General features: G+C 41.3%; 1 protein-coding gene across 3 annotated transcripts in view; it reads left to right on the top strand.

The window, feature by feature from the left end:
• Window positions 1-25,249, top strand: part of LOC141907477 (irregular chiasm C-roughest protein-like) — a 70,974-nt gene that overhangs the window by 12,272 nt on the left and 33,453 nt on the right. For all 3 annotated transcript variants that reach the window (XM_074797128.1, XM_074797127.1, XM_074797129.1), the window contains exons 3-4: window positions 9,312-9,341; window positions 21,062-21,194. In XM_074797128.1, coding sequence (XP_074653229.1) covers window positions 21,152-21,194 — 43 coding nt within the window. In that variant the 5' untranslated portion in view covers window positions 9,312-9,341; window positions 21,062-21,151. The remainder of the gene's footprint in view (window positions 1-9,311; window positions 9,342-21,061; window positions 21,195-25,249) is intronic.

The raw sequence follows: 25,249 nt of genomic DNA, 5'->3' as shown, positions 1-25,249 counted from the left end.
GTTTTTCTGTTCGATACTAACGTGACCACCGCATTGAGCCGACATTTTCTTTTCCAAATAGGCTGATGGTTGAATATGGCACTATCTCTAACTCGAAACTTCGTAATGGTAATTACACGACTTTCGACTCAGTCTGCGCTCTCGACTTTACTTCCAACATCAAGAGCAGAAATAAGAAGCAGCGATAATCAGTTTGATTCTATTTTGATGCGAACGAGTCTCACTCGTTAAACGTGTAAAAACATTTATTCGTCGTTATCTGCTGCAGCACAGATTTTTCATTTAGTGTCGGCGTAATCGCATCGTGGCCGATTCTGAGCTCGTCTAATCCCCTCTTCTATCGATTGCCGCTCGGTCGTTTACACCTACTACCTCCGCGGCGTCAGAGTCTACTCGGCGTCGTGTTGCGGATGATCGATGCGGTTGCTAACTATCTCCTGATCGCCTGGGACAGCCCCCCCTCGATATGATTCTTACATTCCTGATTTCATTTTATCGTCCCTGATAACGATGACGTTGACATATCTCGAATTGTAGTGTTTGTTGTTAAATAAAGCCGCGTTGAAAATTGTTTGCTTCCATAGTTTAGTCCATTCCATGATTTCACCAACCTCACAGGGCTGATAAGGTTTATTAGATATTTCGAATAACGCAGTCGCCACTTTTGAATCGTGGTACATTAAAGAAATACTCACGCGAACATACGACTTAACTTCAAACGCATGCTTATGATGTGATTTCCATACACTTTAATATACGTATGTGGTTCACTGGAGACTCGAGATGGCGACTTAATGCAATGATGGAGCTGTATAGCTGAGATAATCGTAATGCAATTTATTGTAACCGCAACTAATCAGATCATAATTAATATCCCCGATGCCAATCGAGATATGTTTTTTGCATCAGACCATGTAATATACGGAGGAGGACGATATCGCAAACAATAGACGGGAAATTGGGGATTTTTGATGTATTTCCGACAGTCGATTCCGGTTAGGTAAACGCCTGACTCATCGAGATCTCGACTTCAACGCTGAGAAACGAAGGAAGTCGTACAAAACAACCGGTGAAAATTGTGTTTTTACTGTCTGATGCTACAAACACTGGTTTTTAGGTGACTTCTTTGGTCTATCACTAAACAATGAAATACAACGAAGATGTCTTTTTCGTACCCACTTTTCGGGTGATTCAACTGAACGTCATTTTGCTCTACTCGTCTGTTATGACTGTTTGTACTCTGATAGCACGTATAGCACATATCGATGGCTTGTATATACTCTCCATTTCGATATCATCAAGAGTTTTAGACCTATTATATTGATCTCGCTGTTGTTACAACGAGTAGCTTCAACAGTAATTCAATAATGCTCCGTACTTATATCGCAGCCAATTTTTCAATGTGTTTTTGACGTCTAGCTAGTCTGTGTTGAGACTTGGCATTTCAAGCACAGTACTTAATCCGAGTTCGAGGCAATTTACACTGGCAAATACGATTAACTTAAACTCCTGGAGGGAAGAGAATTTAAGTGTTAATTGATTTTAATGGCACCGGCAGAGTCTATTTCATTTGTTTTCATGCATTAGGTGAATTAGTGAACAAGTTTCAGACTCTGCTGAAATATTAATGATGATAGTCGGTGTCTGACGAAGGGTAGCGCAAGCCATTTCAGTGGCCAGAATGCCAGAGGTATTCCCAACCCTTACTTTTTAACGCTGGCGGCTCCTGATACCGTCTTGTCTACATTACATTCGACGTTGGCGAAAACTTTCCCACCGCGGTCCTCCATAGATTCGAAATTGGATAAAAAAAAGAAAATCAGGAAAAGACAATTTCTGGAGCTGCCACGAGAAACGGATGTGTAACTATGCCACGCGCGCTTTTAGAGCCCGCTCAATGGCCATCGAACGAAAAATACCGTATAGGAAACCATGTTCGACTATAACAAAGGCAACGTGGATCGCTGAGTGGCCCGAGTTTGCTTAACAATTAACAGAACAATCGATTCGCTCAAAAAACATCTCCACGTCGAAAACAAGTGGAATCAAACAGAGCACAGGCTGATCAAAGAAACGTTATCGCCTTGTTTTATTGTTTTAGCTCCACCTCAGTATTATAACGCACGGAAAACAAACTCGTCAAACAAACATCGCTTGTTCGAATGTTCAACTGAAAAAAGATCGACGGAATTGATTTTCTGTAAAATTCTCGCGCGTATTTTATTTTCATTATGTAGTCTTTTTTCGAATGGATGACTTCAATAGATTTTTACATGATAAACTGTTACGGTAACTTGGTTCCGAAACGTTATACATGGCTGAAATGGTTTATGACATTATTTCTGTCTAGCCTCTCTAGACATTTCGACTTGTTTGCAACAAGAGTTCGTTCCTTTGTGAGGTTTTCCATCGATTATAGTTTAGCCGAGAGAGAGAGTGAGTTATCTTCAAAAGCTAAGACATCAGTTACTGTATGGCACTTAAATGACAGCATGGAATGCTCGGCGTGTTTGATTAATTAGCCAGCCATCCAGCCTAAGTTGCAAGCGTTGGTTTCATTTTTTCCGCTTGTCTGATCAATAATCCCGTGTCCGTCACAGCGAAAGCATTCGAAGAAGATGATCTTTTCCGTGCGCGCATTTCCGCCGTCGCTCGTGTATTTTATACGAAACGAAAACATCCGTTTAACTGCGCTCGCGATGTTCGCGCAGCTATGAAAATCTCGACGATGCCGATGCGAAGGAAAAATCAATCGCAATTGAATTTGAATAGATTTTTTTTCTTCGTGTATTCGTTCGCGATGTTTAGTCGCTTGTAGAAGCTCGCGCTGTCAGATTTATTACATTGGCGACAATGTAGACAGAAGTTTGCCACAGCGCTATGTTTCGTGTTTTACGTCTTCTCTTTTTTCCCTGTTTCGGATGATGGATGTGGCGTCGTGTTCGTCATCATCTGCGACATTGTACGCGGCCCGGCGATGTCGTTCTACTCGTCTTCGAAAATACCGCCGGCTTCTTTGAATCTGGTAATCGCTGATAAGACGTTTTCAATGATATCGCAGGTTTAGTGCTAGTGTTGTCCTCATCATACTCATCATGTTCAACGTGTTATCCATTTACGACTTGCTTTTCAGTTTATGACGTGAATTATTGCGATGCGGTTCGGCTTCGGTTGATAGCTCTTCTCTTGAAGTCTTTTTATCGATCAAACAAAATACTTACCTACTTAGGAAAACTTGACTATACGCGTTAATAAGCGCGACCTTGTCTTAAAAGAATAAATCTGTTTTAAGCCTGCACTTTTTTCTACCGGAAAATTCTAAGCAGGAAATAGCCCAAAAACATAAGCTACATGGTTTTTTGCGTAGAAGATGACTTGAGAACTTATAGCGGCTTAACAAACTAGAATAAGTTTAACCTTTTTTTACAGACAAACAAAGATCGACTGCCGCAATAGGGCTTAGTTTCTACCACTGAAACCGGTGACTCGGTTGCCCCTGTCTACGATTGAAAACGGGTGTCCTGAGAGCCTGGATAGACTAACCGCTCACTATGAACGGGGATTCAGTGAATAGCAGGTCCGGTTCTTGATGTTAATCTTTGCATTCCTCTTTAATTGAATTAACCTTAGCTTCGATCCTCTCCTCCTGGTAAAGCTTCTAGCTATGTATATACATACATACAATCATTCCCATCACTTTCAAGGACAACACTGACCGCGCATACACTGCACTGGGAACGTCGTAGTAGAACATCGGTAACCGTCGTCCACGTACAATCAATCGTGATGTATCCGTCTACTAAATATACGTCACTAGCTATTCATATCGAATTCAAAATTACTGGAAATCAATGCGATTGCAGTGTGTAGGAATTTAATAGCGACATGAATTGACCAAATGATTTGCCGGGGAATCCGATTTTCGTAAATGCCTTCCGAATCTCATCGGCGAGAAAATCGATCGTTACGTCCGTCGACCTTTTCGGCAGTATAGTATACTAAACCGAGTCTGACATCCGTGCTATAAATCACGAGACTTGTTATTAGGAAGTCTTCGACAGATTCAAACGCTCTTTCAACCCCCGATACTAAAATTCTGAATGATTTATCGGAGAGTTTAACTGCTTTCTGTAACTTCGCCAGTCGCCAATAAATGCATTTACAATCGTATTTATTCTCAGTCGAGCCAGACGCCGCGTACACGTAGGAGGGCTCATTCTCGCGAGAGAATTGGATCAGACGATATAGTTCAGGTTCGCGCTGGAATGTTGGTGAGTTAGTACCTGGCGACACCTTAAGAAATATATTTATTGTTTCTGTAAACGAGACGTGGGCTACCACTAAAGCTGTTTTATGCATACACCTCTTAGCACCTGATATGAAAACGCTTCGTGGGTTACATCGAAGGACCGTTTTATGAGGATAAGTTTGTTTCGAACGATTCCAGTTTGTCATGGGCCAGTTCGCTGAAATACCACACGGGCTTATCGATGTAGTCTTGATATTCTAACCGTTTCTTACTCTGGACTTCCGGTATTACGTCACGTTCTCGTAACGTCGTAGCTCGCGAAGGGTTAAACTATTTCCGCCGAATTATTACCGTTTGAAGATACGTTTACGACAGCTCGTGTTTGTGTCGTGAAAACGAAGTCTTCGTCGTCTGGTCTCAGAGCGATTACGCGATTTCCATAATTTTATAAATCGCCGGCTGCCGTCGCCATCTCAGTTGCGTCACCTGGGGAACGCGCAGGCGTCAACAACGCACCGTCACGCGGGGCCCGTCGGGAAATCACTGCCACAATGCGCCGTATCTTAGTTTGTAACTTATCTTCGCCGCGTGATCATCGTCGAATATAGGATTATCAATAATTGTTTGGTCGTGTGAATGATAAAGTTATTTGACACACAGTGATAAGCAGTGATGTCGTTATTTTGGTCATTGTGTTACAACCGCGGTGTGGGATATGACGGCCCCATCGGGACGTCAATTTCAAAGTCTAAGAGCTCGCCGAGAAAATTGCTCAATCTTTTGCGACTATAGACATCTCATCGTTTTCCGTAGTATTCATTGAGGGGTTCCCTAGGCATAAAACAAGAGGGTCATCCAGGGTGAAAAGCTTGGGGCACCTTTTTAAAAAGAGCTATTTGTAGTGCGATGAAATTGGGGAAGCTAGTATCGAGATAATACTCGAGGTAACGGGATGATACTAAATTTGTTGTAAATTTTCCAGGCATTCTGAGGTTTAGTCCTATACACGTTACTACGCGACGCGATATGAAGGCCACTTTAAACGTTTTATGAGAAAGGAATTCGAACCCTGGGGATTCATCCCTGAACACCACTACATAATCTAAATCGGCCATACGGATGGATCGAAGTTAACCCTATTATTAACACTTGAATCCACTGATACAGTTTAAATGTTGCGCAGGCGTTATACAAAGTTCCGGACTGTCCATGACTAGCCGAAATACAACACACACTCGAACGTTTTTCTTAATCTCGCCGGAAAACAGTTTGGATTTCATATCGTAGAACATTGTGCGAACGTTTTCGAATCCAGTAAACGGGACATTTGCAGATGTTTCGTGTAAAGTTATCCTATGTACGCCACAACATGCTAACTAACAGCTGACATATGTTATCAATTATAATATTATGAGATTATATATTTTATACATACACTAATACGGCTATGCGAAAATTATTGCCATTGTATAATAACGGATTCTATTACCAGTAATTGTTTAATAGGGCAGTAAAGCATCTGATCGGAATAAGACAAAGTAAGTGTCCTTAAAGCAACGCATTATCATCGTTACGTATCCGAATCGAATCTGACCTAAGTATAAATCTAGCATCTACAATCGGTATCGGCCAAGCGGACCGCAATGAATTTTGGGGTTCTATGCAAATCGAGCCTCGTCGAGCAACACATAATCTACTTCCTGAAGGGATTCATGTTGCGCTATGTTTTTTTCTGAAATGCATATGTTGACGTCATCTTAGTAACAGACGCGCGTTTGATCCTACTGAGTAGTGTCCATACCGCGGACGTTATAATTTATCCCATTAGTGTTTCTACTAATAGCATCGATTTTGTTTCGGTGCTTCAAACGCCAGCCACCAGCTATATCACTGACCATCTCACACGCGGCGAAAAATTGATGTAGGTTATAAAAACTAATGCAAATCACTTCTATCTGTTATTGACCTGTATCGATTCAGGCACCTTAGCCATGTCTGCACGCTACTTAAGACTTTGTTATGGGCAACTCCACGGCGCGCGCGGTCCCGCACGAGATGTAAGTTAGAAATTGCTGGCTTCACGGGATATCACGCCAGCTATAGCTCACGCAAACCTCAAGCATTTATTTCTTCCGCCACCCCGCAGTCGAAATGAGTAGCTCGGGGATTCCGCGGTGTCGTATTATTATCTAGAGTTCCGCCACGAGTTTACTAAGTATTCGGACAAAAAAACCGTACGATAAAAAAAAAACTGTTCGCTCCGAATAAAGTCACGTCTTTAAGGGTGTCTCCGGATTTTACCCATTTCTTCCGAAAGTCGCTTGTACGTCTTCTCATAAAATGGCAACTTAACGTTGAAAAGATGATAATGAAAAGTGTAATCCTAAGTTCCGAGAATTGAAATGCAAATATAGTGCATATATCACGCACAATCGTCACCAGCTCAGATAGTTTAATTTATTCCGATTGCTATAAAGATTTTATATGGCTTATTTCGTCGTTGTTCTAGAATTAATTAGACCGGTGAGTGCTTTCTACTAAAGTCTCCAAGGTCTTGCTCTATGATGATTGCTTTACAAAGTCATAAAGATCATCTCTTGCCTCTATAAGAAGTAGGCTAAGCCTACTTTCAACACGGTAACAAGAATAACCTAATTTTTTAAACGATTCCGCGATGGAATTTCTGATCTCTGGTAGGAATCGCTCTCTTCATGGATGTCATATTTTGAGGAAGAATCAGTTGATGAATTGACAATGTTAGAACTAGCTGGCATCTATCTCGTACGATTTTGTCACAATGTAAGGTTGGCCCGTCCAAATCTCACCTAATCTGTTCACATGAATCTAGTTAGATAGGTGAAATTTGAATTTGATTCATGGGTTTGTTTCACTGAACCATGAACTTGAATTCAATTGATATTCTGAAAGCGAAATGGGATGATATAATTCAATCAATCGACCATATCGATCAGATATTGCAGGGAGCTATACAGTACTTTCTAATTAATAGATGATGTTCCTGCGATCTCAGATAGAATAGGCTAGAACAATGATAGAACTAGATATCGATAATGAACGGTGGCAATATCACAGGTTTGATTACTTATTCACACACAACGAAACATATCCTTGAGCGGCCGTATGAGGTTAACATTTAATATGTCTTTTTTCAGCGTTGTTCGCTGAGACGATTTGGTCCTGATCTAGTCCATGCTTAATTTTGGCTCGGGTCTGGTTCAACGTTTTTGGTTGGACCAAATTTGACCCGGGCCAAACAGACACAGACCCATTTGGTACCCATGTATTGGCCGTGGCCGAAAATGCTCTTGTGATAGGAACCTTTTCCTGTAATAGGAATATCAGTTTGTGACCCAATTTGTGACCGTGTCGATGGAAGTCGGTTGATTATCATTTCTCCGCCGCCTACTGATAGGATTTGGAACGATGAAGACCATAACTGCCACACCCAAAGAACTTCAATTTTCTCCATGCACTTCAATGACGTTTGTCGTCGAAATAATGACAGAAAATTGTTGCCAATCAACCCGGAGCGAATAAGTTTTCGCTTTAAACAATTTTCGCAAGTTTTTGAATGTAATATACACGGCTTGTTGTTTGGTTATCAAATGTCAGTAAATATCTAACGTGACCCGTGGGTTATTATAGATAATTGGTGACATAGGACGCTGGATTTGTATGGTATGGGGTTAAGGGTGTTTGAGGGTATTGACTACAAAAATTCAATTTCTGATGTGGAAAAGGAAACCCCTGCAGGAGCCTTCACCATTGAAACGGTTCCAAATCAGAAAGTGTAAGGCATACTTGATACGTAGTCGCCGATATCAAAATATGCACTCAAAGACTAGACAAAATTACGACGGCTAATAAAAGAATATGTACCCAAATATTTACTTGTACGGATCGTCACCAGAATAAGAATACAGACTATGTATAAGCCTTATACTGATTGAATCTTCGCCGTTCGCTCCATCTCAGCGGATCTCAGCGGATCGATGCGACCACGTTTTATCAGCTCAATAATTCACCGCGCCGCGTTCGTTAAGGAAATAATCCTAATTCAGGCCGCGTTTCAATATGAACATTGATTATACTTTTGAAATCGACGATCGATCTTTAAGTCAGAAATCATTAAACGCAGCAGTTTGAATTCTGTATGCGGTCTTCGTCGTTACAACTCTCCCATATTAAAACTGTGTACTGGTTTTGATAGTTGAGATTGTCGATATGCTTGTTGGAGAGACGATCGGTTGTGGATTCGAAAACAAATATCTGGATGAAAACCTCTAAAGGACAAAACTAATATTCTGCGTTGGCTGGCAAAGGGTTGAAGAATTGCTCATGTGTTGTTTAATTAAAGGGAGAAATAGTTGTTGCCGAGATAAATGATCCGTGACAAATGACCGTTATCCATAAACATCATTAATGCTCAATCATACTCCCTCGAAGAGAATCAAACTCCTACACATACTCGGAAGTCGAAGTCGATGGTGCCGCTCTCGGAATTCGATAGACATTACTGGAGCAGTCGTTATCCATATCAGACGTCGAACTATAGTATCATCCCGTTCGACCTACGCACAATTGAACAGAAAACCGTAGTTAATTGTTTTCGTCGTTTTGTTCGTTCGATCAGCATTCACGCTAAGTCGGTATCTTCGCGGAAACCCTCCCGCAATTAGCCGGCCGTTTGTAGTCTCGGAATCAGCGAATTATATCTACGATATCCGAAATCGTCGACGACCAAATGAAAGGAAGTTACTTATTAATAACCCTGCCTATTTATTCTTTGATAAGCTATTTATCTAAATAGGTATTTCCTCCTGCGAGGGAAATTAGCTAACAGGCTCTGATATCACTTGATATGCATGTTGTGTCGACATACTGGAGCCAAATGACTGACTGTACACCAGTCTCTCGATGTCAGCAGTGTGTGGCGGGTAACATTTTTTAACCGAGAAATCAATCATCTCCTCGCTTTCGGGGCCTAAATAGAACGTGATCGACTATACGCGCCTAATCATTCCTTATTTGTATTTTGCAGGCTGATGATAAACCATCTCACTAACAACAGGTAAGCTTGATTACAGGAATGTGATTTTCTTATTTTGTATGATAGTCATTTTCAGTCGACCAGTTTCTCCTATATTAAGTTGTGGATGGCCAATAAAACGGGGTTAGTTTTTAGTGTCCATCGACTTATGTCACATAGACCTCTTATTATTAGGTGATTGTAGTTCATCTGGTGCGGTGCAGCTATTTGTGTTATATCGCGCGCGGGTATTCCTATAGGTGGGTGGTACTTTAAGCTTCCATTATAGTATATTCATCCTTTTACGTCACCTTTCGCTCCGCGATGTCACCGTGAAATATTCATAAGGCTCGTTATTCGTCGGGACAACTCTAGCATATAGAGTCGACAATTAGAAAATCACATATGGCCACCGCGCGAACGCTATAGTCAAACTCGTATCGATTCGAATCTACACGGCTGTGATGGCGACGCGGTTATCTTTCTATTTTGCTTCTGGAATTTCATCGGTATCGATATTCAGGCGGGGCGAGCTCGGGTTGTACTCCTTGTCATACGCCTCGGCACACACGACGTATATACTAAAATCAAACGCTATAACAATAGATCAAATACATAGGCGAATAGCGGATGGTGACAATTACGGATGATGTTGATCTTAATTTTATTGTGTCGTTGCTATCCACGATCGGCCAGACAAACAATGCTTTAGCGGCCACCTGTATTATAACGGCAACGTTTGCAGCGCTAGTTTTAGTTAACAACGAATGTCTGAGACATCGTAAACGTTTCTTCACATTTTTCGTCCGAAATATCGTTTTCGAAGTGTGAAGGATTGTGCGAGACGCGTTCGTGTGAAAAACGACTCGGATTCGAATCTGTTGATCAAATTTGAAGCGTTTTGCAATTGACAGTTGTTATGTCGATATTGAAAGCTGATATTGATTTTAAGTGTGGAGATTGTTTGTGAAGCGATAAGTGATAAGTGATGATCTGATAATATTAATCTGAAATGTTCACTGGTAAATGCGCGATGTCGCCAATTCTTATCACTTACGATTATGTATAGGATTCAACTTTCGAATGATAATAACATTCATAAACATTATTGTATTGGATTCTACTACTATCAGTTTCTTCCTATTACTGCAGGTAAGGAAATTTGATCGTTAGGCATAAACCTGATTTTATTTCATATTTCAAAATTTCTAGACATGTGGGACAAGGTCGAAAGCAAATTTCGAAGGACTTGTCACATCCCAAAAGGGCACTTCGAAAAGGCAATATAAGTCGCGCTCCCGCGCTGATATACACCAATTACCTTATTTGACAAAATAAAAAGGCACTAAAAAAAATTGACGGACTTGAACATGTCTCGTAAGTCCTCTTGGAATTCACCGAGGATTAGCAAAAAATAATGACTTCGTATGGATTCATGACAGTTCAGATAGGAACTTGTGGTTCGGGTAGAGAAGGGTGCATTATCATCTAAAGATTACCAACTTGGCTCTATAGGTGAATGCGAACTGGCCGATATTCTCAAAAGTAATGTTTCAGTGGAATAGATTGGTATCATTCACAGTCATTGATTGCGCATAGAACTAATATAGATTCATAGTATCTCGCATCTAATTATCGCGGATGAATACTTGTCATCAGCTCTCCTATCTCTCCCCCTCTCTCTCCCTCTCTATCTCTTACTCCGTCGCTCACTCACTGTCTGTCTCTTGAATTTTATCATATTCAACTAATTTGATTATTTTGTTACATCAAGCGTGTAATTTAGGTTTATTAATTCTGCTGTGAATTCAGGCGTGAAGATATTTCATCATCGTGGATAGGTATTGTCATTGATGTAGGCCTACAGTTAACGCCGCTGTGGTTATGGTTCTGTGACTGTTATACCGCCGCTGACCATCCTTCCACTGATGGGAAAACAAACAGATATATACAGCAAAGTCAATAATGCCGGGCCTACCTGTCAACAACTGCTACGAAGCATGCATGCACCTTTTAAAAATTGGATTTATTTGCCACATTCGAAATTATGCGGATTCCAAAGCGCCGTGCATAGCTAACGCATGTAGAAAATTTCAAAATCATCAAAATAATTAGAATTGTCAGAATTCAAAATGTATGTAACTTTCTCGGGTCGTGGCTGGTTATCCAAGCATAAAAAGATAACATTACAACAATCGTGTACATGCATAACGGATGGTGATATATACGTTTTTGATACACTCACCACCTGTTTCATATATCAACATACTATATCTCAGTTAGCCTAAATTTCATCTATGTTGTTTTCTATCATTTATTTCATATAAGCGCATTATTGATGAATTATGCATAAGGTGTGTGTTTGATCGGTATTAGCTGTACTGAGCACAGGTGTATACAAAGTCAGTTATCTTTTATTTCTAATCATTCGAAATATTCATCCGTCGCGAAATGAGAGTCGAGTTCGTGCGCGCATTGTAGACTTATCAAAAGTTAAAAAAAAGGAAAACAATCAGCCATTATAGCGTATCGTTAAACGGCCTGGTGGGAGTGATTCGTTTTACGTTTATGCGGGTGATTATGATACGACGCGCAATTAGGCGAAAAACGTATACGTAATACGCAAAAATTACCACGATTTTCAATTCATCTGTTCAATCATCTGCTCTCCCGCTGATTACGAGCACAGCGTGAGCTCGGTGCTCGGTTCTGTAATATTGTATTGATGGATTTAGGTATTGTATTCTATGTAGAGTAAACCGGCGGAGTTATTTACGTCCGTTGCGTCAAAACGACCGGAAACGACCCGTCTCCAAGTCCGTACGCGTAACATCAATTTGGCTTCGGGGAAAGTCGTGTCCCCGGATGGGAACTCCGTCGAAGCAGCAGAATTTGCTGATGTAATTAGAACGGGATGGCATTGATGCATGGACAAATATAGTTCCGAATGTTAATGTAGTTTGACAATTGATGTTTGATGCCATTGTATAAGCCTTAGTATATACATAATGGGGACGATGTTATTATGCTTTTGAGGTATTCCTCCACTGGCAATCGAGGTGGACTGCTGCACATAATTCCTTCCACATATCGAGCGAAATATAATCTAGTATTTGTCTTAAGCAATTTAAGGTGAAATCGGGCTTGTTACGTCTTCTAGATGTGGATCATTGATAATCGAACTAATCGCGTATGGCAATTTATCAATTTATTTACACTCCAACCATTTCCATGGTATATGGAGGGAGACTTTTATTTGCAAAACAACAGAACATATAAACTTTTCTCAATAAATCATAACAATAAATACACGATAATATTCACAATATATCAGCTATTGGAGCTATTCTAATACATCTAAGCCTATATCGATGAATTTAGCTTGCTGAGTTGCTGGATTTTCCGAACATCAAGGTTACCAAAAAGCGTTCGTAGATAAAAAGATACCTTTATTTCATCCTGACAATGATTCTGGTAAAACTGATAGATACAATAAATACATCAAACATAAAGCAAGGTGGATCCCATCGACAGAGTATTTCAACACATCTATAATTTTCATCAACAGTCGGGTCTTTTGGATACCGTATGACCGACTGTTAGCCACGCCATCTGGTGGGATCAAGCCGTTGATCTCGGATTTAAGGAATGCTTTCCCCCGTAATCCTCGCTTGGCTGAATTTCGCGATAGTGTTAAGTTAGCGTACGATTTCTAATGCGAGCGGGTCGCTAATCGTTAACTAATGGCTCGCCACGATAGACCGTCAGCCGTTCAAGACATCCCATAAGTAGATACTTTTTGGTCGGCGAATAAAAGTCTCACGCGTCCCTGCGGAGTGCTTTATGAATAATCGACGTATCCCGTGGTTGTGTATAAATTGTGCTTGAAAAAGAACGAAATGATATTAGCGATTCTAAGGCGAAATTCTCCGATGATTCGAGGATAAAAACCGAGCTGTCTTTTTGTGAATACATGCATGGCAACGCCGCTTAATCAGTCAGCGTTACATATGTTGCATAAACTGCGATGAAGGTTGATATAGGCCGGAGCCGACGAAGAAAGAGAGAACAGGTAGACATCAGGGACAGCCGCCAAGTACTTTCTGTCCATAATGATAGCAGAAAAAGTGAACTCGATAGTGACTTTGGCAAAGCGCGTCACATGTATACAATATGTGTTTTATAATCTGCGATGAAAATTGCTGACCAAGTAAGAGAAAAACAGCTATGCATTGGGGATATCCAAGTAACTCTTTTCTGGCCTTAATGACAGCAGAAAAGGTGAACTCGATAGTGACTTTGGCAAACAGCGTCACAATCTGTGATGAAGGTTGCGAGAAAAAAGAAGCGATATACATCGGGGAAATCCATGTAGCTTCTTGCTTAGCCTTAATGACAGCAGAAAAAGTGGACTTTAGCGTGACTTCGGCAAAGAAAGAAAGAACCTTGATCCCATTTTCACGGAGGAATTAACTGACATTTCGTTAACATAAAAACAACAATGCTCCCATAACACCGACGCCACTTATGCTTTTTGTTTGAGTTATGCTTTTTCAGTGCCTGAATTACTGCGGTAATGGATCTGATCAGCCATTACAATGTCAGTATTATAACTTATAAATGCCGATTTGCTTAAAAAAGGTAAAGACGATACTGATTATCAACTTAAAACTCCCCCTTCATCGAGAGCATATTCTTAAGCCGTTTCTGAGTTCAGAGATGCGGTTAGAAAATGTAAAAATCTATCGGGACCTTCCGTTCTTTACCACCTGATATCAGACCGCTGTCTTTTATCAGTACCAGACCAGACCACTCGACAATGCTCGATCATAAAGTTGATCCCTCGCGAATCAGATTTGTTCCTGGACATCCATCATTTTAGATTCTGCGGTTATTATTTGGTTTTGTGTAGATGATCAGTGTTCTTGTCGGTCCTCAGGGTTTGGACAATCCGTCACTCGTCGAAGCTATTATTCAGACTACACCGAGTTAGACCATGAATTCTTTATGCGCCGTGCAACAGTTTCTCATCATCGACGGATAGAAAAAAGAACTCGGTACTCGTAAACTGCCGACCTCATAACAATGTCAGTCTCACAGGCTGTCGCAATTGATTCCAATTAGCGGTCATACACGGTCCCCCTAGCGTCACCAGTGCAGGGCGGATCCAATGGAGGTTTTAGGGGATCTCGACCCCCTGCCCCGTGTTCGAAAATTTTTGATAGCGATATCACTCATATCGATGATGAAACTAACCAAAAAATCTGTATCGATTGCTGAGGGTAATGCACACGTTTTTATGAATGCATTTTTTCAATAGAAGTATAAAAAAAATTGTATCGGGGAAAATACTGCGCTTGACCCCCCTCTCCTTAAATTGGTGGAGTAACATATACGGGCTTGCGCAAACCCTCGTGCACCGGCACATAGACAGCCAGTAATCATCACCCGTCTCATTTTATCGTTTCCTGTGATTTTCGTTGTTTTGCCCGCCGTTGACAAGGAGACCCATGTCATTTATTAATTAGTTTACTCGAGATCGACAACAATTTGCGCTGATCTCTCATGCTTTACTTCTTGTTCGAAAGAATAGCTATAACACGCGATCTCGAGCGCGATGCGCGGGTGTCTTCGCTGCGATGATTTATGCCGCCTTGCGCATCGTTTCTATCGGTGCCGTCGGGAGAGACAGTCGCGTGAATATAACTATAAAACATCATTATGCGTAATGGTCTCAATTGTCATAAATGTCTATAAAAACCACGTCTTGATTGTGGCGTCGTCGGCGTGATGTATGCATGTAGAACATCTACACCGAGAGTGCGCGCCGAGCGTTGAGATAAAATGCCAGTCGATAAGTTGACTAAAGCGAAACGCATCTATTTTCTCCAAATGTGATATTTTCTTTTCTCTTGGCACGCCCGCTACTCTCAAATCGACAACACAGTTAATTCCTCTAGTGACGGGTATAAAACGCTCACCTCGATTCGCAAAAGTATCGGGTTTGTTCGTTGGTAGATACGAGCTTCTTCCCGGCGGTAAAAGCAGCGCTATAGGATCAGAGAAAAGGGTAACATGAGAGGTAAGAGCTGAACGGCGTTCTTCGATGATAATAATATGAGAAAAGTACTTCCTGCCGATGAGAGGACACGCGTATCGGGGAGTTTTCGAGGCATTATTATGTCTAGAAAGAAAATGTGCACCGATTCGCCTTGTTTACGATGATTCGTCCTAGAGGTTTCATGTTGTCAAGTCCTAGACTAATACTCGGTTTCTCTTCTTTACGCGCAACGCGTGGAGTACGCTTATAGAGTCTTATATTGATTACTGTTCTTGTCCATCCTGAATAATTCATTGTCTGGTTCGTGAGATAAAAAAAATCAGATGATGAAATTTCGAGAACGCATTGGCAATGGGTCCGAGAACACGAGATTCAAGTATAACCCGTACAATGGGTTGAATATCTGTTGTCGGCCGTGATAATGGCGTTGCCATTGGAGAAAGTGATACCGATCTATCATCCTAATACGTATCACGTACCCATTTATGTACATCTACTGTTTTCTTGTGCGTGAAAGCAAATTTGGCGACTTATTTACTGGTTTCTCCGATATAGAGTGTAAGTCTTAAGTTTATAGACGAAGCAAAAAAGTCAAGGCCAACATTTTGATTATAACAGTTCTTTATACGACATGCTTCGACTGCGTCGCACAAGTCTCTTCACGTGGTATGATAGAAATAGTTGAACATACATAGGATTATGCGAGTTAATGTTAATGACAACTCTGAATATCAACATTAACTCTTACAATCTGTTCAACCATTCCCATAACACGTGAAGAAGACGTGTGACACAGGCGTAACATGTCCCGGAAATAAACTGTTAAACATCAAAATGTTGGCCTTGACGTTTTTGCTATGTTTACTGGTTTCTACCGCGGGGCTATTCAGCGATACCGTTTATCGACATATTCTGGCTGTACACTCTGTAGTGGTTACAGAAGAGTCTTATTTTTCTGGTTGCGCAACGAGTAACTGTTAGAAATCTAAACTCGCTCGACTTGCTACTGATAACATTTGGCAGCTCTCTGCCGCGGATGACACGCGAATAAGAGTCGTTATGACTCACACGAAGGAGTCGGCGCTGACCGTCACCTGTCATTTGCCTGTTTCCTACGAGCATTTCTTTCAACGAAGTCAATCAACGTCGTCGTTCAGGTAAAAATCAACCAATTACGCGTCGACGAAAGAAAAAGTCGCGGGCCTGATTATCGTCGGCCCGACGGCCATTGTTAGCGTTGTTATGAAGAATTGCTAGGTTGTAATGATAACGTCCGTTCGTTCGTTCATCGTAGACAATTCAATCAGGTTCGCAATCCGCTCATGAAATTGGCCTCGCGGGACCAATTTCGCACATAAGTCGGGGGAAAATTTTTTACACGCGCGTAGCCGCGAAACCGATCACGATCGTGACCTTCTGAAGTTCCGCCCGGGAATTTTTCTCATAACAAACATACATTTCAAACGTTGGTTCACCAATCTGTGTAATTGAGATGTGTGGCTGTGGTTGCATGATACCGGTTCTATAGAATGAAATGTCTCCCCTTATTCGACATGCCTCCTTGCAATAGATCTCAGGATTAAGGGTTAGGTTTAGGGTCAGCTACCCCATTATGACTATCGGCGGCGGTCTGACTTTAGTTGGTTAGTTAGTTTATTCATCATAATCAAATGACATGATCGCCAATGAACACCGAAATAGTAGAAAAAGAAAACAATATATACATATAAACAATACCGAAATTACAAAAATATTTACAAGAAAAACTGCATGAGACAAGTGAAAGGCTGAATCCAAGAACATGCCTTCTATGACGCCGGTTCTATAGCTTGTAACTGGAATACAAAGTACTTGACTAATTGATGAACAGTGGGATTCATGGTGAGTTGATTGGTATTACTTTGATCTCGGACCATCAGTAAACACGGCTTCAGCGACACTTCACGCGTTATTCCTATTCGAAATGAACGTTTTCTTTCTTTCTTTTCAATCGCCGGCGCGTTCCCTATATATACTGCTACGGGTTCGTTTGTTTTCACGCTGTCATATTTCCATTCATTCGCCCGCCGTGAAATAATCTATCACACAAAACGTTCGCGTCTGCGACATTTGCAAATTCGGCCCATCAGTCGTTTCCCCTTGAGCTGTGCGCGCCGCTGATACGTTTTACGACCGATATGCAATGATGATCAGTTTAGCTCGTCCGTTTCTTCTTACGGCGGTAATGACATTTTCTCTTTTGCGAAAACGGACAAAAGCCGCCGATGCTTCTGCGTCATTAACCTATATGTAGCGTCGTCACACGGACACGACTCGGATAAACTACAGATGAATTTTATGTCGTCTCATCTTGTGATGGAATGACCATACGCCGCAGTCATCCGTAAGATATATTCATATCATCGGTCGCCCAGCCTCCTGCATCATTACGTTCTCATACCGCTGATGATTTCTCAGAAGACTCGCCACGTGCGTGTCCTGTTCGTAACGGTGACCGCTGTTTGTCTTTTTTTTGTTGTGTGGAGAGATCTGTTGACCAACCTTGTAAACAATGTCAGATTATATTTCATCGTGATCAGGGTTGTCGATTAGGTATCACCAGTCTCGCATTTAATGAGGAACCGCCATAACAACAGCGCTATCACTAGATGACGTGGCTGGAAATCTCATACATACTCGACAAACATTAGTAGTAATGTGATCGGTATTCTAAGCCTTCTACGATCCAGCTTTACTCATCCAGAAACTAGATACGTCGTGCATCTAGATTTTTGCGAATTTCACCGCGAGATAGTATAGATTTAAATCGAGATCGTTTTGTTTTTGACTACAGCCTCAAGGCTTTTCCATTGTCCTTTCCTATTTTATTCATAATCCACTATCTGTATTTATCAAGATGCTTGTTTGTTTACAGTGAGATGAGTACAGATATTACTCTGTCGATAACAATATGAATTTATTCACAGTCCAACCGTTTTCATGGTATATGGAGGGACACTATCAAATATATACGGTATACAATATTAACAAAACAACAGAAAATGCAAACATCTCTTGATAAAATATAACAAGTTTATTAACAATATACACTATTTACAATATATCAACTCGCACTTCACACTATTGCACCTAGCGGATACTCGCTTGCCACGGTAGCGTTTTCAGGTTGTAATATACATCCCCGTACCCATGGCTGGAGGCCTTAACCTCCCGTGTTTTGTCAGAAACTTCGTGAATTCTTCACTGTCTTGACTCATTTGTATAGACGTATGCCTAATGATCAAAGAGCTCCGTTCGTAAGCCGTGGAGCGTCAAAAAGCCTCGAATAAGAACCTGATCAAGACTCGAAATTGAGCTGTAAGATGGCTAAAGATAAAAACACTTCGGTGAGAAACACGAAAATCTTATGATCATCTTTTCTGATTTGTCTTAGTAATAGAGAATATGGACATAAGAATTATCAGGCTTAGCTGTTTGACATCGGTTACATGAGACATGATAAGTAAAGTAAGTTTCGCTTGACAAACAATGACGAATAAGCAATTATCTGGCAAATAGAATACGGGCTTAGTTATGTTGTGTCTCAAATCAGATATTCAGATTGGGTATCGTTTCTGCAGGTCATTGGCGATGGATCAAATGCTAATTCCTCTCGTGTTCAGTTGACAGCACGGCATGCCATTCAAATCATATTTAAACTACGCTTTAACGAGCTACTTTCTAATGACGTATTTAGAAGCTGGTATAGATCCAGAGTTTTCGACGACGGTCGTATTTGCTTAGCTTTTGTTCAAGAATTCCAAAATCATTTGATATCGGATCTTAATGCGGTTTTCTCCGCGATATCTGTTTACACGTTTTTGAAATATGGATGCGAAAGCGGCTCGTGAACGTTTTCAGACGTTGATTCCAAGGATATAATGCTCCGAAAATAGTGTAAAGCTGAGTAAGGATAGGCGCTTGAAAGTGCTACTTTTTCATTGCAAAATCGAATTAAACCCCCTCCTCCTGAATTCTGAAATGCAACCAGCCAAATAAAGCTGACTAATATGACTTGATTTGTATTATGGACGCCCGCATTTGAAAACGATTCAATCTAAAATGCAATCAGAACCGATGTAAATTACTCTGTCATCAGAATGTCGAGAATCATTGTTTGACGTGGTCTAACTGTTAAGACGTGGTATTTTGTCGGCTCATGTCACTTGTTATCTCGGTGTGAACGTTGTGTGCGTCTTTTCCGCGTTGATAGTCGGCTGGCTATTCCGCAATACGTATTAAGCCGATTCCCAGGAGGAAGCCGCCAGTCTGAAAGGTTGCCGCTGCGACATACTAGAGCAACAGATTAATACATACAGTGTTGCTTCAGAATTTTATGTCCGTCCGGTTTTGGTCTTTGGTTATTGTGTTTATCATATTTTCATAATCATATTACGCTTTTTGCGTTTTAGATGTCGGCATCGTCGATTCGTCATCGATTACCAATGAATATACAATAATACTAAGGGCTTATATGCGCCCTCTATCGGCTAGAACAACCAGATTTAACTACTTCCGATACTAACATGTATCGTAATAAAGACACAATACGTAATACAGTACAACCTATTCAGGGGTGGATTAAGGGGGTGTCCAGACCCCTGCCTTCTCATTGAGGTGGCCCTTTTCTTCTAGACGGCGATCATTACTACCTGGGGATATCGTTTACAATTACGATCGATCGCGTCGCGCGAATTAGTTTTTTTACCCTCAGCCTATAATATACCAAACCGATAGCGATACAAAAATGACGCCGAAGGTTGTCGCAAACATCTCCGTGCGACGAGCACGACGTCGATGACAGTTGAAAGCGCGTCGTTAGATTGTTGTGCTCAGAATTTCCAATCTTTTCTTGTGTTGCCGTGATTGCTTAAGTGTATTGCTTGTAACTCTTGACTTCGTCAAGTATTTGATAAAGGTTTCTGCCGTATTCTGTCGTCTGTGTACGTATGTGTGTATCTGCAATCTACAGAGAATCCCGCAATGATAACTGAAGATATGAACTCCGAAAAATGTTTCTACGAGCTAGTGGTTTATTCGACGTTTCGACTTTAATAGTCATCTTCAGGAATAAGTTGATACCCATAAGAAGAAAATAAATAAGTTTCAACTAAAAGTGTGAGCCATTTTCAAAATATGTTTTTTGTTGAAACATTGAACAAATCTCTTAGTTTTTCTTATTGAAACTTATTGACTTCAGACAACCACTTGTCTATGGAAACCATCTTCAGGAATACCTTTTGTCAGTACATCTTTAGTCTATATAGTCTAGTTATAGTTTATCGTCATAACACGGATATTGTTTTACCGATGGTTATAAAACGTCTACAAATTTACATTTCGAAACGATTAGAACATCGAATGTTAAGATCTTTGTAATTTAAAATGATTTGTAATATTCTATGAACAACGAATCAGCGAAAGCTCGTCTGAATCATAAAATTTCACGTGGCACCGCGGGATGGAATGTCGTTTGCGCTTGCTTAGCCGGTTGATGAATAGAGATGAGATTTTCTGTAACCACCTAATTCTGCTTAGTGTAATTGACCGTGAGATTGAACTGTGGCAGTTTATAATCGGTAGTCATGATACAGGTATTGCGCCCGCGTGCGTCCATCTCATTAATAATATGATGATGTCTCATTATTTTCGATGTTTTCAGACTGATGTCTCGGAGACTGTGATATGTCGCACTGGTAACAGTAGAGGATTCTCATCATTACGCGCGTACGTCCTACATAGCGGACATACTATGGAATATCTATTGGTCGGAGTACTTCTGTTCGCTAATACAGGTAAGTTCACACATCTCTTGAGCGATTGACGCCTGATCTTGGGACCGAGCCCCACGCGAGCCTATTGCCCTAGCATCGTAATGTCCCTGTCTACCGCTCCTGAGCACTTACTTACCCAGTCACATTGATGATCGATATCAAACCACCGAATCATTAGAACACCGAACTTTGAGTCGATTCTTCAAATGCTATAAACTGATTATAGATTATAAAGTGTGACATTTTGTCCAAACTTCCCAGGGCAAAAAAGCCTCGACAATGTTGAACCGGACAGGATTATTTATTAGAAAAGGCTTTGATCGAGAGCAGTCATCGGAAGCCGATGTCAGGAACTTACGGTGTCAATAATTAATGTAAATCTGAAAATCCTAGACCTAGAGTATCAATGATTTGGAAACGGCATATTCCTCGCTACTCGAAGAAACGACGAAGATATGATTGCGGGGCGAAGGTCAAGGTCGAATATGATTGCGCCGAGACACAATTATCTTGTCGCTTTTATCTGAGAATTAACAACGTCTATTGTTACCCATGGGCTCCTTATTTGATCTTGTCACTGCTATTATTCTATGGCGGAGATTGTTAAAGAAAATCCATCTATATCCACGATAGTTTTCTTTCCTACAGTAATACGTATCTGAGCGCGACGACGGTGGTACTGCTGCAGCGGTACTGATCACGATGCTACTGACGCCGCCGCCACCGCCGCCGCTGCCGTCATAGTTTTATCTCGGATTAATCATTGATTGATCGTGGGGGCTTATTTAGCCATTTAACGTTCGCCGGAGCCGCAGGTTGTATTGTGAACCAATGAGACGAGAAATCAGGAAATTATCTACGAAGAAATTATACGATTTTTGTTTCGATCATTAGTATAGGCGGTCGGGTTTCGGCGAGGGGAACTCGTCGTTGATGCCCAACAACGTATCTATTTCTCAGAAGAACCACGACCGAGGCGTACGAGGGTCTGGAGGAGGTCGTATAATGTTACCTTCTTAAACTTTTATCTGCGGTATTGAAAATCACCGTGTAGAATTAAGATACCATGGGGTACATGCTGGGTGAATAATGGGTTCAAACACCTCTCCAATATGAGACTAAAGATGCGGCATGGCCTGTATAGGCGTAGAGTTCGCAATAAACCAGTGATTTAACGACCCAGGGTAATATTAAAGTAATGCACGCCACTTCTCTGATCAAACTTCGATATCTGTGTGCAGTATATACCTTCGTGTAAAGTTGAAGCTGCGATATTCGAAACGTAGAGAGCCGGAATATTTCACAGTCTGGTGAACGCGAATGATCGATTTCTGTGTTTCGGTAAGTGTGTGAGGTGTTGGATGGCAAGATTTCATACTTAAGCATTTTCCGCAAGGAAACCCACTCACATCTTCTCGTCTGCTGATCATAGTTTAACTCTGTGGCTGTCCACGCGCACTTGGTGAGCAGTGAACTGGCGAGAGAGAGAGAGAGAGAGAGAGAGAGGGGGGGGGGGGGGAGAGAGAGAGTGAGTGAGAAAGTGCTAATATCTGTCTGTGACAAGAGCTGTCTTTATCTCTGCCGCAGGTACCAAATGACACCAATTCGCAATCAAAGGCCAAGTTTTTCCACGCTACGAGTATACTTCTCTTTGATCCTCACGTTTGTAGAAACATCTGAAATTTATATCGACGAATGCAATTCGAAACTGCGTATAACGATTACACCGCGGAAAAAATGTAAAAGCACACCTAAGATCATCCCCGAAGTATCAGTTACAGTGATGGAGTTCAGAGCATTTTGGATTCCACACATCGACTACTCTTCGGGAAAAAATGAGCGTAAGCGTATTCTGCTTGAAGGGTTTGTGTCTAAGCCTTCCGCGAGCTGGTGATCCATTATGATACTTTTCCGCGAGTTGAACGAGCTAAAATGAAATTAAGAGTCATTTACATTCTTATCACGAAACGGCGCGCAGTTGCTCGATAGCAGCAGGTAGGTATATAGACTGACATAGTGCGGGTTAGACGAAAACCTTATATTTACCGCTCAACTGTGTCGCCGTCATCGTCGTCGTGGGGTGGTGATCAAATATCAGTCACTTGAAGCTTTAATCGAATTGTATAAGGATCCATTCGATTCGATCAAGGTTCACAGGATGATGCTAGTACTGCACCGTGGCAGAAGATTCGATTTCAAACAAAACCCTTCAAGCGCTCTTTTTTACCCGAGTACATGTTTGCTTTCGTTCGTTCGCCTGTCGTATTCAACAAGTGGTGTAAAGCCCGGAACCACGAGAGGCTTGTCTGTTTGCACGCGACATATACTTACAGCCACCGGGTACTGTAGAGTTTACTAGAAGCTCGTGCTAGCTTAGTTCCCGAACCCATCGGCAAAGAATGCACCGTAAATCAGCTTATGTGGAAGTGAATACAACTGCTCGGGCAATATCAATTAAAAATGGGTTGTTTAAGAATATAGTGTTTAAGAATTAAAAAGCTCGAGCTTTCGAAACGATGACCAGCTCGACCGCGAGGGGTTCGGCTCACACTAGTCAACACTGGTCATCGAGCGATGATCGTCGCCCGCGTGGTACAGATAGAAATGCGAAGTATTTTTGAAGTATTCGTAGAAAAATACTCGTCGCCGATATAGATGTTTGTATCAATAATTCATTGGTAAATACGGCCAAATACATCATCAGTATCAACGACTCCATCCGAAAACATCGGCATGTTACTTTGAACTGTTTAGTATGTATAGTCTAGATGTAAGAAAATGTGTGAAGTACAAACATGAGCACAAACATATCTGGTTAAGTGGAGAATTTGATTGCCGTGCGGCGTTTATCAATTATGTATTTCTCGGGTTTTATTTCGTTAAGTGCTGTAGATTAGCATATCCTACACGACAGCTGCAGCTTGTGCAAAAGAGCATCATCACTATCATAGACGTTGTTCCCTATAGCCAGGCAGCTTAGGTCCATATTTAGGAATAATGTGGACGTTCCGAAAGCACCAAATTGTTTTCACATGTTCCCCGAAAGCCAAGCTACAAATGGTTGATCCATGACCGGAAATGACGTTTTGGCGGTAATCTTAGATTTTCAAGATGGCAACCAAAACGTCATTTCCGGCGTAACTCCTATCAAAAAAATTAAGCTTGGCCATGGCGAGCATGTAAGTAAAAATGTGGTGCTACGTCCGCATTATTTCATAAAGCAGTCCGAGGTTTCGGTTCGAAAAAAATAGATGGTCCTCCATCAATCTAAACCGTCCCAGCGCTATAGCATCATATTATAATTCGAAAAATGCGGTGTAGTTATGTTTATTAGCCGGTTTGAAACTATTCCTATTCGGTTTCAAAGATCAGTTGGGTTTAACTGTGACTAATATAATATTGACAGTTAAATTAACATTGGTGTGGACACTCCTGATTCCTGAGGGGGGCTTCATTTAGTTAATAAGGACGTATCAGGACTCTTATTCTCAAATACTTCTCAATGCACTCGTCATGTATATGTGCCATTCAGTTATGAACAATTTGTCGTTGTGTAAATCTCATATGGAGTGGTCGGAATGGTTTTTTTCAGAAGTACCGGCTTCATTTGGATGTTGAAGACCACTCGGTGCGCTATAAGAGGGTTTTAATATACTGTCTGCAAACACTGCAATAAAAATGGGTTATGCTCGAGGAAAATTCAATATATTCATTTATTCCACGCTGATCACACTAATGGCAGCTCGAGAGAGTGAGAGCTAGCGAGTGAGCGAGCGGGGACCCTCAGTTGCTGATGAATGAATCGAATTCTTCAGAGTGGCAGAAATCGATTAAAAATGACAGCCACGTTCGTTTGGCGAGAGAAGATTCGAGCTAAATTCTAGTTACGCCACGCGGAGCACGGAAATAATAAACCTATCGAGTCGAAGCGACGACGACGACGACGAACTTGTTTCATTAAGAAAGATGTCTTTGTAAATACGGACAAACGAGATCGGTAGATGCCGGCCGCGGCGGCTTCATCGTCTTCAAAAGAAAGCGACTAGATTATATTCTATTCTGTTTACATCTGGCAA

This window comes from Tubulanus polymorphus, chromosome 6, assembly GCF_964204645.1.
Source record: "Tubulanus polymorphus chromosome 6, tnTubPoly1.2, whole genome shotgun sequence".
NCBI classification, from domain to species: Eukaryota; Metazoa; Nemertea; class Palaeonemertea; order Tubulaniformes; family Tubulanidae; genus Tubulanus; species Tubulanus polymorphus.
The sequence above is the reverse complement of the archived record's forward strand: the minus strand, read 5'-3'. Positions and strand labels throughout refer to the sequence as shown.